This window comes from Neolamprologus brichardi, chromosome 6 (assembly GCF_056152115.1).
Source record: "Neolamprologus brichardi isolate AB-2024 chromosome 6, ASM5615211v1, whole genome shotgun sequence".
Lineage (NCBI taxonomy): Eukaryota > Metazoa > Chordata > Actinopteri > Cichliformes > Cichlidae > Neolamprologus > Neolamprologus brichardi.
Window position 1 is genome coordinate 15,512,063 of NC_142109.1, and position 16,611 is coordinate 15,528,673.

The following is a 16,611-nucleotide window of genomic DNA, read 5'->3' on the forward strand; positions in this document are numbered from 1 at the left end:
TCTGACGTAGTCCTTCTTTTCGGGAGAGTCTCTGCCAGGTTGTGATGGAGGTCTATGTATCTACAAGCAAAGACAGAGTTGTTTTCCCAGCATGCAACACACAGTTTGGCTTCTTTTTTTTTTTAGTTCGCTTGGCAATCTTGAGCGTAGGTGGTGTGTGTGTGTGTGTGTATGTGTGTGTGTGTGTGTGTGTGTGTGTGTGTGTGTGTGTGTGTGTGTGTGAGAGAGAGAGACAAAGAGAGAGAGTGAACGAGGAACAGTGAGAGTGTAAGCAATGGTTCGTAGCCCTGTTGGTTTCGAGCGGACGCCTTCCAAGGCCAAAGACGAAATGAGTCATCTCGGAGCAATCTTGCTAAGAGGAATGGACGCATGATGTCCGCCGATAGATAAAAATCCACAGAATGAAAAGATGAGAAGGTGAAAAAAGAGCAATGTTAATTAGTGTCCTTCAGAAAGTTGGCGCCACCGTGTGACAGAATGTTTTTTTTTCTTTTTTAAAGAGGATTTAAAGTACTTTGTGAGAGTCTCAACTCACCCATCATTTCTTTTACATTTTGCTTGAAAAATGGGAAACAGTTGCAGTGATTTATTGAAATGTGCAAACATACATGGAAATACAGCATACAGGGCAAAAACACAGTGTGTGTAACTTTACTGACCTTGAAAATCAGAGTTTAACGTGGCCGCCTTTATTTTTCAACACAGCCTGAACCTTCTTAGGTTCAGGCTGTGTTGAAATAGTGTTTAAAAAAATTAGGAATAGTTCTTCAGGCTTCTTAAAAGACATTCAAAGCGCTTCTTTGAAGGTAAAGTATTGTCAAAAATCAAAATGGTTCTTGTCTGTGTTCATAATTCCCTCGGTTTTGACAAAACCCCACAGTGTAAATGTAGCCTGAAACAAGATTTCTGACAATGCTTCAGTGAACTGTCAGCCCTTTGCTGGATTTCTTCCCTATATCTTAAGGATTTGACTTTCAGATACTGTTAATTGTTAATCTATGCTAAATAGTTATTTCCTCCACATGTCCAGCTTCCTCATTATGTTTTGAAAGTACACCATATTCCAAGATGTTCCAAATTTTTGGCTAATAGATCTTTGGGAGTCACTTTGTTGTTGCAAAAATAATATTTGATGCTTGTCAAAGTGTAATCTTTGGTATTTTTCTTAGATTCAACTAAAGAAATGGGTGCTGTACTAAGTTGCAAACACAGCACGGTTCCTCACTAGACTAGGGTGCTTTCGTATGCTTGACTGATTCATAGGTCAGTGCTAAGTGGTTCAACACACAACCCCCCCCCCCCCCCCCCCCCCAAACATTCCTCTGAAAGAGTGAGTGAACAAGCAGATGTTTAGAAAGCTATTGAACTATTGTTTAAGACCACTTTCTTTAAAAAAAAAAAAAAGACAAAGTCTGGCTCCTTCAAAGCAAAATATAAAGAAATGAGTGTTGGCTCAAGATTTTTGCACAGTACTGTATTTGCACAATAATTTTGTTAATCTAGTTCGATTAGGAACTGGGTTAAAGACTCTTCTATTCCCACATGTCGGTCTGAAGGCGTCTACAGCAAGCCATGCAGACATGAAAAGAGTCCTTCCAAATCCAATGAGGTGATCAGTCCAGAGATCCTGAAGATACGTGCTGCCCTCTTTTGTATCTTCACCTACCTGGATACTAAGACCCTGCTGAGAGCTGCCGAGGTCTGCCGCAATTGGAAGTTTGTGGCCCGCCACCCAGCCGTGTGGACCAGAGTGCTGCTAGAGAACGCTCGCATTTCTTCCAAGGTGCTTAGTGAACATGAAGATATTGTGATATATGTAACAGTCAAGATAACCATGTGCTTACTGTTATTATTTAAGGTGTATTTTCTTATTTACATGTATTTTTTTTTCTCAGTTTCTTAGCACAATGTCTCAGTGGTGCACTCAGACACACTCTCTGATCCTGCAAAACCTTAAACCAAGACAGCGGGGCAAGAAGGAAACCAAGGAGGATTACCTGAAAAGCACACGGTGAGGCACACATCCAACATATAGCTGCCAAAGACTGCATGTAAAATATGGTCACTCCCACCACAGTGTCTTCCACTGCTTTGTGGATTCGCGTTTTGATGTTGTTGCTAACTTAGTTTCACCTTCAGACAAGAGGGTGGAATGCTAAGCTATCAGCTAATGTCAGCAAGCTATGGACTGTATTAAAAGCTCTGAGACGCAGTGGAGAGGTGCAGTTGAATGACTTGAACTGTCTGTGGTAAAATAATTCAGAGCTTTAAATCTTAACTCAAAAATTGATGAGTTGTTAAAAAAAAATCTTCAGCTACAAAAACCAAAAATCTGACTTTTAGTATGCTTATTTTTCACTGTTGGACAGTTTAACATGAGAGCTCATGGTGACAGCCTCAAGCAGGTCATGTGATAAAAAGCTCTGGAGCTCGCTGCTCGACCGATAAGCTCAGTTCCTCTTTTCAAATCCCTGCCTAGTGGCTCATTCACACCTGTTACTGCAGTGTGTGTTGTTTTGGCTTTATTAAGCATTGCTGTGCAAACTGTCAAACTAAGTGACATACCAAATGACTCCTCAAAGAGTGATTGATAAGCGGAAGCTACCAGGAGAAGGATAATTGATGAATACTGACATTTCCGTGCTGCCTGATTATGCTCGGCATGTAAAAGATCAGTTATGATTTCCTGGAAGTAGAAAAGTAGATATTTGATATGAGTGGACGAGTGGAACGTGGAGTGAAGGAAACTAATTAGAGTTAAGTAGGTGCTCCCAGGTTACGCTGATACAACTTGGATATGCTGCAAATGTTAGTGGACCCTTTTTTGTTATTTTCTATAAATGGTACTTTTGGAGTGTCAAAAAGCAAAAATATCACTTTCTGTCTTTTCCTGTTGACCTTCCCTTAAATCTCTGTCTAAGTGGCTGTCTGGAGGAGGGTCTAGAGGCATTGTTAAAGGCCACAGGAAGTAACCTGCTGATACTGAAGATTTCACACTGCCCCAACCTGCTGACTGATCGCTCCCTTTGGCTGGCCAGCTGCTATTGCCGAGCCCTTCAGGCTGTAACATACAGGTAGACTCTCACACTGACATCCAGGTCCTGTCTTTTGTGAAATAATGTACACTCAGACCGCTCTATAAAAACAAATAGAAACTATCCTGCTTTTTATCCCGAAGTCATGCTCTAATCTGTATAATATTGCGTGCAATTTGGTTATTTGTGCATATTTATTCTGTTTCAGGAGCGCCACAGATCCAGTTGGTCAGGAGGTTATCTGGGCCCTTGGAGCTGGATGTAGAGACATTATATCCCTACAGGTGGCGCCATTACATCCATGGTAACACACTCCATCTCAAACCTAGAAACTCTGTTAAAATATAGGATTGCAAACAAATGAATGAACATTTCAAACCCAGTCTTTTCCCTTCAGCCAACAACCCGCTCGCTTCAGTAACCGATGTCTGCAGACCATTGGAAGATGCTGGCCGCACCTCCGTGCTCTTGGTGTGGGCGGTGCTGGGTGTGGGATTCAGGGACTGGCCTCATTGGGTAAACTAGAATAATAATTCCACTCCTTAGCGATTACAAATTAGAGTTTGAGCTTCACTGATCTAATTACTTTGTGTATTTTCTTGTATTTGATGTTTTTATCCAAATAAGTCTTGTCCGTTCTTTGTTGTCCTGACATTATTTAGTTTAAAAGACCTGCATTTCTGCTACAGCTCCTATAAATATAAGTGAGTCTTTGTGTCCTGCAGTAACCTCTGCTGTGATTTATTTTGAAATCCTCCCTCTCTGTGCAGCGAGGAACTGCATGCGCCTGCAGGTGTTAGAGTTGGACCATGTGAGTGAAATCAACCAGGAGGTGGCAGCAGAGGTTTGCAGAGAGGGCTTGAAGGGCCTCGAGATGCTGGTGCTCACCTCCACACCAGTCACCCCGAAAGCCCTGCTCCACTTCAACAGTGAGTTTGAAAAAAAGAGATCAGGCTAAGTAGCTTTGCAGTTAACTAGTGTGGCTGTGTAGTCAATAATATTAAAGCAGAACTCTAAGCAGAGCCATGTTTTTGCTGTTACATTACTGCCGGTGTTGTTACTTATGTGTGTTAACGCTCCTTCCATTTATGTAGGTGTTTGCCGCAACCTCAAATCCATTGTGGTTCAGATCGGTATAGAAGATTACTTTGAGGACCCGAACAGCCCAGAAGCTAGAAAGCTGTTTGATGAGATGGTTAACAAGCTCCAGGTAACAGCACCTTTGTGTCTCACAGTCCACCCACACTTCACATACATAGTTTGATACACCAGTTTTTCAACTGATGAGACATCCAGTACTGTTCACAGACAAAATCAAGTTACAGGCATTTATTACTCAAGAGGAGGAAACCAACAGAAACCCAAACCTGCCTCCTAACCTCTCAGTTAAAATTAAATTTCCCATTTTTAGAAAATGCAGTGCATGATTGAGGTGACCTGTGGAAGTTCACACTGAGGTGATTTTAGTGACTTTAGATGCTGACCGCTGCCAGGCGAGCTGGTCCGAGTATTTCAGAAACTGCTTTTTTACTCAAACATCCCCACACAACCATCTCTGCAGTTTACAGAGATGGTCTGGAAAATAGGAAATATCCAGTGAGCAGCAGTTCCTACAGTGAAGATACCTTGTTGATGTCAGAGGTTAGAGGAGAATGACCGGACTACTTTGAGCTGATAGGAAGGCAACCAGGAGGTATGCAGAAGCGCAACTACAACAGCAGAACACCACACAGGGTGCCATCTCAAACTGGTTTCTTGAACATAACACTGAGTTCACTGTAGTCAAATGACCTCCACAGTCAGCAGATCTCAATCCAGTAGAGGAACTTTAGGATGCAGTGGCATAGGGCAGCGGTCCCCAACCTTTTTTGCGCCACGGACCGGTCTTTAAGGTGTCGCGGATAAATACAACAAAATAAAACTAGTACCGGTACCGAAAAAAAGAAGATTTATTCATAACACACGTGAAAAGACCCAGGAAAACCAAGTTAACGATAAAAACTATAACAAAATAACGCTGAAAACCGATAAAAACCCTGAAAACCATACATTTCACACCTGAGCCTCAACTCTCGCGGCCCGGTACCAAACGACTCACGGACCGATACCGGTCCGAGGCCCGGGGGTTGGGGACCGCTGGCCTAGGGGATTCACATCATGGATGTGCAGCTGACAAGTCTGCAGCAGCTGTGTGATGGTGTCATGTCAATATGGGCATACCATCACGCCAGCACCTTGAAGAATTAAGGCAGTTTTGAAGGCCAAAGGACTGATGGAAACTTTATTCTGTGTTATTTCCTTCTAAAAACATGCAGCCAAACACAATGTGACTGTCAAACAAACCACGAGCACCAGAAAATGTGCCAAGGTGGCGCCACCTCATCTCGCTGTTGTTTTTCATCTCTGTGTTCTTCTGCTGTTGTCGTTTTCCTCTCAGGCAAAGCTGACTATCACAGCTGACTTAGTGCTGTGATAGTCAAACATCCAGAATAAATAAAAAGAGTTTAGCCAATGAGAGCAAGACGTTTTTGTTTAAATAACTTTACAGTATCAGTTTGTATTATTGTTTGTTAGTGTAACTTTTATGTAGGAGTGAATATGATTTGTAATTTGGAAACATAACTCCTTCTTATATACACCCCCCACTCTTTGTCAGCCCCCATTATGAGTCTTCCTGAATGAGCAGTTACTATCTAACTAAAGTAACAGCCATTCATTCATCAAAGGTCGACTGTGCAATGTTAATGTCTGACATTGTAGTTACTGTATCTGGTTACAAAGGTCCTGTATACACATGACTAAGAGTTAGGCCAATAGTTGTTAAGTGGGTACAGTGCATCTATCTTTATCACAGTTGCATACCATTAGACCATGACTCAGTCCTCAAAGCCCCAGTGGTGGTTTGTTGTGGATGTGCTGCTGCTATGCTGCCAAGATGCTCTGGCTGTTGTTGAAGCTTAACACACACACACACACACACACACACACACACACACAAAGCTGTAGAATCAAGAGATTTTTTTAGTTTGAGGTATTTTTTTCTTTTCTCTCCAAAAGGTGCAAACAGCTCTGATTCACTTTTATCCCTCCTTCCTCACGATTGCTGTGGAGAAAGAAACATCAAAGTGAATCATCTGTTTTGTCAAACAAGTCATGTAAAGGTGAAGCACAAAGGGCAAAAAAGGTGCATCTGTACGAAAATAAAAGAGCATGACGAGATGGAGATTTATAGAAGATAGACTATTTGGCTTGCAGGTATTTAGAGATAAGTCATACACATCGTGTGTCTCTACAGGAAACAAGATTATGATATCGCACTCTCTTTTACTTTCAGGCTCTAAAGAAGAGACCCGGCTTCTCCAAAATCCTCCACGTGAAAGCAGACAGTCTCTGCTAACGTCTTTTGTGCAGGTTCCTCAAGCCTTGGAGAAGGTGCCATCACGGCTCCAGTCAATCAAAAAGACCCAGCTGTTCCTGGAGTTGAATGTGTCTGCAGCATCGTGAAGAAGTAGTATCGAGGGCTCAGTGTGCATTTTGCTAAAGTACAAATCTAAGACAGAAAAACTTGATACAGTTATCTCGTTAATATCGGTTAGCCAGTTTGACTTGCAGCGGCACTATGTATCAGAAAGGGGGGCTTGTTTTAAACCTGACAAACTCAAGAAACGCAACTGCTTACTCTAAATTTTCCTTTGCAGTAACCTTTTTGCTTTTTCCATTCAAAAAAGTGGTTCGTGTCATTGCACAGAGCAGATCCCTTTTATTGCAACCCTTGAAGCCACACGACAGTGCTTTTTAGCTGTCCGCATCCACACAGTGCTCGATGTAGACTAACACCAACAGCTGATGGGCTGACGGGCTGCAGAACATGATCACAGGCAAATGTGACTTCTCTTATTCAAGTTCACGTTGTGTTTGTGTCTGCGTGGATGACTTAAACACATAAATGGAAATTGTGACAAAGTACTGGATCAAGCCTGTACATTGAAACTGGACAATGGATGACTTTGAACACTTACTGCTTCCACCCAGAACAGAAATATGCTGCACCAGCTCCGGGTTACGTGGACAGAGTGCAAAGGACAGCCACACACAAACACACACAGACCTTCAGTCTTCTAAACACTGCCTGGCAGTGATGCATTTTTCCTCCTCTTCTCTAACATCCTCTGTTTCCATATGTTTAAAAAAAAAAAAAACAACAAACAAGGTCACAAATCTTGTGTTTTTAAATATTTGGGCCTGTTCATCCCAGACAGCAGGATTTAATACCTGACGTTACCGGTGCCATTCGTAACAGTGTCCTCATTCCAGTGAGCGTTTTCTCCAATGTGCCATTAACGAGGGGGAAAGGGGGACCAAGTGTTTGATCACTAAAATCAAAAGCAGTGTTGACGTTTGATTTAAATGTGTGTGAATTTAAGGCGTTGTGTTTCATATGGGACAAAGTCTCCAGGTGTATGCAGGTGTCGTAGAGTTTGGACGTCATCCGACTTTCTTCGTTTGCCACCTGAATCAGTGCCATTCCCGTTCACGGAGCTTCTCGTGGCCAAAGCTCTTGTGCGATTCCTCATTTATATTCATTTAACATTAACGTCCTCTGCCTCCCTCTGCTGGTGATTCCATGCAGATGCAGCGCTGACGTGCAGCTGGCGTTATGTGACACTTTGTACCCTTTGCAGCATGGAACAAGGATCACCTTTTACTATTTTGCAGACATAAGGGATCAGGTCTTCGGTGTCACCTTTAAAATTGGAAAAGCGACCTGACTACAGTTTAGTGTATGTTTTGGAAATCCTCAAGAAGTATGAGTAGCAATACCTGCAGTAGTTAAACTTACTGTGTTCACTCTTCTGTGCTGCAAATAACTTAAAAGGGAGGAGCGCCAGTGATTTTTATACAGCCAGATCGCCCGTATACACACACAGATACACACAGTAACACAGCCTGTGAAAACAGTATCTTAATATATGCTGAGGCTCTGCAGGAGCGTTGTCCTGTCTGAGAAAATAGAAATTGTGATCTGGTGGTTATCTCACATTTCTAACAGAAAACCTGGGATCTGAACTGTGGGTGTAAAAAGATGTAGGTGGTTACCAAAAAACTGTATTTCGGAGTGCTGCGATGGACTGTTTTATTTATTTATTTTTTATAGTTTTTGAAACTTGATGATTCTATGGACCAAAATTCTGATGCACTGAATTTTAAATGTCTCTCTAATGAGTTCCCTGACTTTATGGAAGTGCAATACTAAATCTCTAAACGGAGCTCACAATCAGTTTTAAAGGGGACCTATTGTGCTCATTTCAATTCAATTTTATTTATATTCCCAAAAACATTCGCTTCAAGGCGCTTAATATTGTGGAGTAAAGAAGAAACCACAATATTGGAAAGAAACCCCAAAAATCATATGACACCCCCGCCTACCAGTGAGCAAGAACCTGGCAACAGTGGGAAGGAAAAACTCCCGTTTAAAGGGAAGAAACCTCCGTCAGAACCAGGCTCAGGGAGGGACAGCCATCTGCTGCGACCGGTTGGGTACTGAGGGTAAAGAGCGCCATATTTTTATTCTTGGGCTCTACTAGGTAGCTTTGCATGATTCACAGACAAAAGTAATTCCTTATTTTGCTTAATCTAAGCAATCTAAGCCTTCAGAAAGATTCAGAAAGTCACGTGAGAGGTGGGTGGAGATTCTGTGCTCACAGTTATCTGCCTCAGAGGACCGTATCAAGGATTTCCGCTCTCTCGGTGACATCATAAAAATGTCACATGTAGCCTGATAAACTTTCAGAAACCAAACGTTTTGTTTGAAGCCTTAGCTTTTGGTTCACAGCGATTATGAGGAGCAGTATGAAAGGAAAGCATAGCAGGTCCCTCGCTATAAACAAATCACGAGCACAGTTCTGTAACAAGTTTCGAAATTAATCAAGAGACGTGCAGAACATCACTTCTTCTTCTACTCTGTCACTTTACACACCTTATTCGCCCGACGGCCCTGCCTCGCCACGCCAGGCTGCATCATTTGTGGGCGGAACAGCAGCAGAGCAGAGCAGGTTGACATTTTCAAGGAGCCCTGTGTGGGTGTCTGTCACGTGAGCTCTTTAAAATTCCCAGATAAACAAAGCTCTTAGCCGCTCTGCTTCACAGTCATATATACGTACGCAGACTTGTATAACTGCAAATTGTTGTGACGACAATTCGGGAACAGTCGTGGATGTCCATTTCTCCGTGTTCTTCCAGTACCGCATATTTATTATCCCACACTGGTCACAGATTGTTTGCTGGGTGCAGGTGAAGGAAATGTGGGGAATGTTGTAAAGGTTTGCTGACACAATAGAGAAAACACAAAAGCACTTATTGATTTTATTTTATTTTTTTAGTTTTAGACAATCCTGCCTTGGTTATCAGCTACTCTGTACATAATGTTTGCTTAAAAAAAAAAAAAAAAAGCAACAAAAATGACCAACCTTTGATGTTATATAATATTAAGGTCATACTAACGAGTGGCAAAGTTGAAGTTTACAGGTGTTCACTCTGTAAGCGTTTTCTCTCCAAAGGTTGACGACAGACGAGCAGAGAGAATTATATTATGTATAACAGTAGTGTTGAAATTGCAGTTGTGTACTAGATACTTTATATTAAATGTGCATCAGAGTCATATAGAGATGGAAATTATTTAAGAAGAGGTTAAAGTTAATAATCAGCTATTTATTTCTATAAAAAAAGAGCGATGTGTAATACTGTTGGCATGTTTGTGTTCACGCATCAGTCATTGAGTTGCCTTCTTTACTGTTCTGCTACTGTGGCGAGAAAATTATTCGATGTTTAAAGAGCTTTGATTGCCTGCAGGTTAATAATCTTTATTTCAACCCGTCTGTTGTTGCACTAGTGAAAAACAAAACAGGATTTTAAAAAAAAGAAGATATTTCAGATGTTTATTATAAGAGTGTTGTTTTTAATGTTCAGCTATCTCTCAGTATTTTAACAGAAATATGATGCACTTTTTCCCCCCCTTTTATTGGCCGGCCGGTCGTCGGTTGTGTCGGGGGCGACGGCGGTCGGCCTGCCCGTCGGCGCCTTCTGATGGGCTACTAAAAAGGAACTCTTCGCTTACATGTCGGTTTCATTGGGAAGGTGATTTCGGAAACACGATAAGCGATACCTTTACGAACTTCTATAAGTGAACAGACATACGGTTTCTCATCTGTCATATCTCTTCATGTTGGGAAGGGGAAAAGATCGAACCTGATTCAGCTACATTCAAGTGTTTTTTAGGTTACCGATATGACCTTACGCTCATCTATTTTGAAAACATTTTTAATTGATTTGCTTTAGTTTTGCTTTTATTTGCCGATTTCACGCGCACACCCATCAGTACATCAGTTGCTTTATTTTGAAGTTGGCCTGCTGAGGGTGTTGCAGAGCCCTTTTGTTGCCCTCTAAAGCTGCAGTTTAGAGGTGCCAAGCGTGCTCGAGTGACTCCTTTTGGTTCGAGTTATGATCCTGTAGTTGTTTCATTGTTTTGAAATTGGAAGGTACTTTCTCATTCACTTTTGTTTTGTTTGTTTTATTTAAATCAAGTATCCTCTGTTGCAGTTACGCCAGTTTATCATAGTGTGCAATAGAAAAATGGTGTCTGAGTGTTCATGTACCTCTCTGTACATATTTTATGTGTGATTGATTGTATTCTGCCCATTCATCTGAACAGTATTTTACACATTACCTCAACACTTAACTGGGCAATTAAGTGTGCCGTTTGTCTTTGTAATCTTTGTTTTCCTTTTACTTTTTGACCGCCGGCTGATCCATGAACTTCATCCGATTTGCTTGAGACGAAATTAATTCTGTTGCTGGAAAAACAACAACAACAAAAAACCCAAATAACTTTCCCAAAACATGATCAGCCTTCTCTGATGACTGCAATAGATGGAAATGTTTTACTGCTCATTTTCACTCATTTTGTTGTCATCAATAAAAACTGCTTTAAATTGTACTGGCTCGTTTTTTAAATATTTTTTTTTTGTCATTTTAGAATAAAATCATATCCCAGTAAGATTTTAAGATATGACTATGTAGTAGAAAATCCTTTAAAACGGAAAGATCACGGTTTCACAGGCCACTTTATTATCTACACCTTGCTAGAAACCAAAGGTGCACTGTTGGATTGAGATGTGGTGACTGTGGAGGCCATTTGAGTACTGTGAACTCTTCATCATGTTTAAAAAAACGCAGTTTGAGATTTGAGCTTTGTGACACAGTGTGTTATCAGAAGATGGGTACACTGTGGTCATGAAGGGATGGACATTAGCAGCAATACTCTCATAGGCTGTAGTGTTTAAATGATGCTCAGTTGGTACATTTCTGGGCATGATGCACGTGACTGTAATAAATCCACCCCAAAATCAAATTTTACCATCTATTTTTTATAAAAATGTCATTTATTATTGTAAAATTTGAAATCTGTGACTTAAATTGATAAGGAACACCCAATGAGGCAACTTGTCAACATGTGCATACTTTTGTAAAGAAAAAGAAAAAAAGAAATGAAATAAAAGCACCGTCCCCACATGTAATGAGCCACTCAAAACAGCAGAGCAGATCACTTTAGCCTTGGCCTGGAAAGATGTAGCTGAATGGTTAAATCCTCTCTCTCTTCAGCCTCACGTGTTCCCTGCTGGACCAGAACTCCTGCCAGAACTTTGTCCCCATGTTTCCTTTCTGCTTTCTTACAATCTGAATGAAGGAGGAGGAGGAGGCTGAGTACGCTGCACACGGAGAACAAAGTTTCAGCTTTGCTGCCTCTTACACACAAACAATTTCCCAGCACAGCTGATTTCTTAACTTGCTGAAACAAGTGAATGTTTCAAAGCTCCACTAATGAATGTTTTTAAAATGAGTCAAACGGCAGGATGTCATCCGAAAAAGATGATTCATAGTTAATGAAAATACAAACAATCTGCAATGAGACTTTTTTACTTTTTTGTCTTTAGCTTTTGATTTTATTACTATAGTATGGTATAATCTCATATTTCAGAAGGTTAAGGAAAACATGAAAACACAACAGACAATAATAATAATTTAAGGATATTTTATTGAAAGTAAAAATGGTATTATAATGGTATTCATGCTTGGTGTCCGTATTTATTGGAGTATTGGAAGTCTAAAGTAACAAGAGGGTACTGGCAATTTAACAGTTTATTCATTGAACACAGAGAGGCCTCAACAGCATGTGGGAGAACCATACACAGACACAACTGTCTGCCACCTCCTTGTCACCACCTTGGTCACACACTGCTGTGGGATGGGATCCCATTCTTCTTCCCCCATTTGCCGCAAGTCAGCCAGTGTGGTTGTACTGGTCACTCTAGCCCAAACCGCATGCCCACCCTAATCCAACAAGTGTTAGTGAGGTTGAGGTCAGCACTGCAGGCAGTCATCTGTCCTCTCCACTCCCAAACCTAATGTAGTCTCTGATAAACCCCACTCTGTGGGGCGAGCATTGTCCTGTTGGTGGACTGAGTTCAGTCATAGTGTGTGGAGATATGGGACTGCCGCTGGTTGCAGAATCTCATCAATTCCATCACAGTAAAAGCTGTTAGCATATCAGTGAAGCAATCAGCATAGTGCTCTCCGAGCCTTCTCCACGCACAAACACACAAAATCCCCCGGCTCATGCTTTATGTATTTTCATCCATTTTCTTCCACTTATCCTTATCAGGGTCAGAGGGGCAGCTGGAGCCTATCCCAGCTACCGCGGGCCGAGAGGTGGGGTACACCCTAGACAGATCCAGGTCTGTTGCAGGGCTAACAGACAGACACTCGCATTTACACCTATGGTCAGTTTAGAATCACCACTGAACCTAACCCCACTAACTGCATGTGTTTGGACTGTGGGAGGAAGCTGGAAGTGAACCCACGCAGACAAAGGTAGACGTGCAAACTCCACACATGCCAGATGGTGAATTTGAACCTTGTTCTTTCTTGCTGTGAGACAGCAGTGCTAACCACCGCGCTGCTCTTTATGTATTGTACTTCTAGTTTCAATTCTGTTAAGTGGAAGAAGTGAAAGCAATTACTAACATCCTGTTGCAAAGGGGAGCAGAGAACAGCAGGAGGTGGAGTTGACACAGGCATATGTGTTTTTCAAAAGTTTCGTCTCTGCTAGAGTGATGATCCAGCCCAAACTATAAGCGTTCGAGCCTAATCCTAAAAGCAGAGAGCACGTCTACTTTTGCCACAGCATTCTGGATGAATGTTTTTCAGGGAGCTTTTACAGCAACGTGATATAATAATGAATAACAGTAGTCAAGCCTAGAAGTCATACATGCATGAACTAACCTTTCAATATGAGGAAGTGTGTTTCTATTTTAGTGGTATTTCACAAATATAAGGTGTTGGTCTCTACATGCTATTGTGGCACAGCATGGTCTGGTTAGGATCCAGGATGGAGGAACTGAGACCAACCTAGACAAGTAGGGAGGAAGGAAAGCACAATATACATGCATATAATATAAATTAAGCTAACAAGTGTAGTAGATATATTGGTAATCTTTAAATGTATTTACTTACAAATCCTAGCTTTAGCTGATCTATTAAGTGCCCCACGTACAGGTAAATATACAGTTAATTGCATAATCTTGAAAAAAGAAGAAGGGTTTCACTCATTCTTAATTACAAACCCACTCAGGGGTTTTCCACCTCTGCTTAGATGGGCTGAAGGTTGCCCACAGGCTTGGTGCAGATTCAGAAAAGATAAAGGTTGAATATTTATTCTGCCTCTTGCTCAAATTAAAAGACGATAGGAACAGGAGGAACTCATTTTCTCACACCGAGCCATCCTTCGATCCAGCACATACATCGGACATCATTCACAAGCGACGCTTCAAGCTCAGTGCAGAAAAACACAGGTGTATAATGTATAAACCATTACTGCCTTTCTCTGAGGGATTGTCCTGACATTGTGTGCCTGCATGCTCACAGAGAAGCATTGAAGTGAGTCATTGTTAATGCTTTTAATGGTTTTCCTGCAGTTACAAGTAGAAAGTCTGTTGTGAAGGCCAAACCGCTGATGACTTCTGAAACGTGTTTGCTTTTTCTGGGAACTGCAGCTGAGCAGCAGGTCACCTTTGTTCAAATTCAAATACATTTAAGTAGCTAGCGTGCACAAATATCAACACTCTATTATTAGATACCAGGAATTACGACTATCTAGTTTTATAAATCGGCCTTTCGACTTTGTAATTTTACTGCTTTTACGTTTTCCCAAGATTTGGGGAATGCATTGAAATGTTGTTTTGAATGTGTGCGTGATGGTCTTTGTGGATTGCACTGAGTGAGAACAGAATGCACCCCATGCTAGAGAACAGACATCTTTTCTCAGTCGTGAATTAAAGCTCCCTTTTTTTCCCTGTGTGACAGTACGAATTGTTCCACCTTGAAAGGAGCAATAACAGAGACTTCAGTCAGGCTCTGTCTGCACTTGCCCACACAGTAATGAGACGAGGTCTAATCAGACAAAGTGAAAACACCTGGCCCGTGACCATTTAGAGGCTTTAGTTCCCAAACACAAAATTAAAGAGCCTACATGGGTCGTCTGTTCATCTTCGGGGGGGCGCGCCGTGCCCCTCAGTACTGACACGTTAAACTCTTGGACGTCATTCTCACGTTTGAACTTGAGTCTATTCTCCTTCTCGTTGACCATCTGACGCTGCTTGATTTTCATATCTGGCAGCAAGTTTACATCACGAAGATGGATCTGCGTCCTTGCTGCTTATGTGGTTGTCAGTCTGTGCTTCAGCTGTTTCCCATAAGAGCCGAGCTGCCTGTAGGGTGCAGATTCGCAACCCTCAAATTATCTCGTCTCTGTGCTTTAACCCTGTAATGCCAAGTGTGTAATGTTTGATGCACAGATTTTTATGAGTTTTTGAGACTTGTTACATTCCCCTAAGAGGTTTCGGGGCAAATAGGAAAATAAAAAAGAAGTGTCTGGATTGAAAAAGAGACATTGAGGCAAAAAATATGAAACACATACTGTTTGCAAAACTTTGCAAATCAGGTAAAAGTCTCTGTGCAGAACTGATACGTAGTACTCTAGGCTTCTTTCGGCTGCTTCCTTAATGTGGCTTAAATAAAGCTGACCACAACTATAGATCTGCAGCCTAAGTAGATTTTAACTGGAAACTTCCAACCAAACACGTGATCAGTAATGGATTCTGGGTAACCATTCGTGACATGGTGCTTGTCAGGGTGCACCGATTTATCCTTAAAGCACTGAGGGGCAATTTCGAGTTACTTTCCTCTGCAGTTATTTTTTGTGCCGGTCTTGGAGTTCTCTAATTATATGTGAATGCATTAAAATAAAACACTTTTCTGAACCATTTATCAATTCTTTGAGATTAATTCTGAACAATCTGCAAGCAACTGAAACAAATAATGCACTGAACTGACATCTGCCTGCCAAGTTATTTTCTTCCATGCTCTAGTCCAACAGTTAGCGTGTTTGTTGACGTGGCTAGCATAAATTGGTGAAAGTCAATGTTATGAACTTTTCTCCTTAAAGATTCCCATATTCAGTGTTGGAAAGGCCACTTACTCTTTCCCCTAATGAAAAATAGCCTAAATGTTAAAAAAAACAAATGAAAAATTTAGTCGTTTTAGCTCTCCTGATGTGATGAAACTTTTGTTGCTGACACATCACATTTCTACAATCAGGCTTTGTGACATGGTGTGTTATCCTGCTGGAAGCAACTATCAGTAGATACGTGCACTGTGGTCATAAAGGGTTGGACATGAGCAGCAACAATATGAAGGTCGTCTGTGGTGTTCAAATGATGGTCTAAGGAACTTGAAAAGAAAAGCATCTGGACTTATTGAGCCACGATCGCCCCGTGGCTCTAGAGTTGGCAGTTCGTCTTGTAATCTGAAGGTTGCTGGTTCGAGCTCCGGCTCGGACAGCCTCAGTTGTTGTGTCCTTGGGCAAGACACTTCACCCGTTATTTACTGATGGCGCCAGTGTCTGGCAGCCTCGCCTCCGTCAGTGCGCTCCAGGGCAGCTATGGCTACAATGTAGCTTGCCATCACCAGTGTGTGGGTGAATGACTAAATGTAGTGTAAAGCGTTTTGGGGTCCTTAGTACGGAAGCGTAGAGCTGCCACCCAGGCAAAAGAAAAATACAAGTGTATCACGTTATAACGTGAAAAGTTTATTGTTCTAACAAGATACTTTTCCTGTTTGTACAATATACTATCATGTTTGTACAATATACTTTTCACGTTTGAACAACATAATATCACGTTCGTACAATATACATAATTATCACGTTCGTACAATATAATTATCACGTTCGTACAATATAATTATCACGTTCGTACAATATAATTATCACGTTCGTACAATATAATTATCACGTTCGTACAATATAAATATATTGTACGAACGTGATAATTATGTATATTGTAATAACGTGATATTATGTTGTTCAAACGTCAAAAGTATATTGTACAAACATGATAGTATATTGTACAAACAGGAAAATTATCTTGTTAGAACAATAAACTTTTCACGTTATAACGTGATA

The 16,611-nt window shown here is 41.2% G+C and overlaps 1 protein-coding gene across 3 annotated transcripts in view; it reads left to right on the top strand.

Annotated features, from left to right (window-relative positions):
- The window catches only part of fbxo41 (F-box protein 41), a 65,618-nt gene extending 54,592 nt beyond the window's left edge, over window positions 1-11,026 (top strand). For all 3 annotated transcript variants that reach the window (XM_006787121.3, XM_006787123.3, XM_006787122.3), the window contains exons 7-14: window positions 1,557-1,783; window positions 1,896-2,011; window positions 2,922-3,074; window positions 3,244-3,339; window positions 3,433-3,551; window positions 3,806-3,964; window positions 4,130-4,245; window positions 6,370-11,026. In XM_006787121.3, the coding sequence (XP_006787184.1) occupies window positions 1,557-1,783; window positions 1,896-2,011; window positions 2,922-3,074; window positions 3,244-3,339; window positions 3,433-3,551; window positions 3,806-3,964; window positions 4,130-4,245; window positions 6,370-6,432 (1,049 nt within the window). In that variant the 3' untranslated portion in view covers window positions 6,433-11,026. The remainder of the gene's footprint in view (window positions 1-1,556; window positions 1,784-1,895; window positions 2,012-2,921; window positions 3,075-3,243; window positions 3,340-3,432; window positions 3,552-3,805; window positions 3,965-4,129; window positions 4,246-6,369) is intronic.
- The last annotated feature ends 5,585 nt before the right edge of the window (window positions 11,027-16,611 follow it).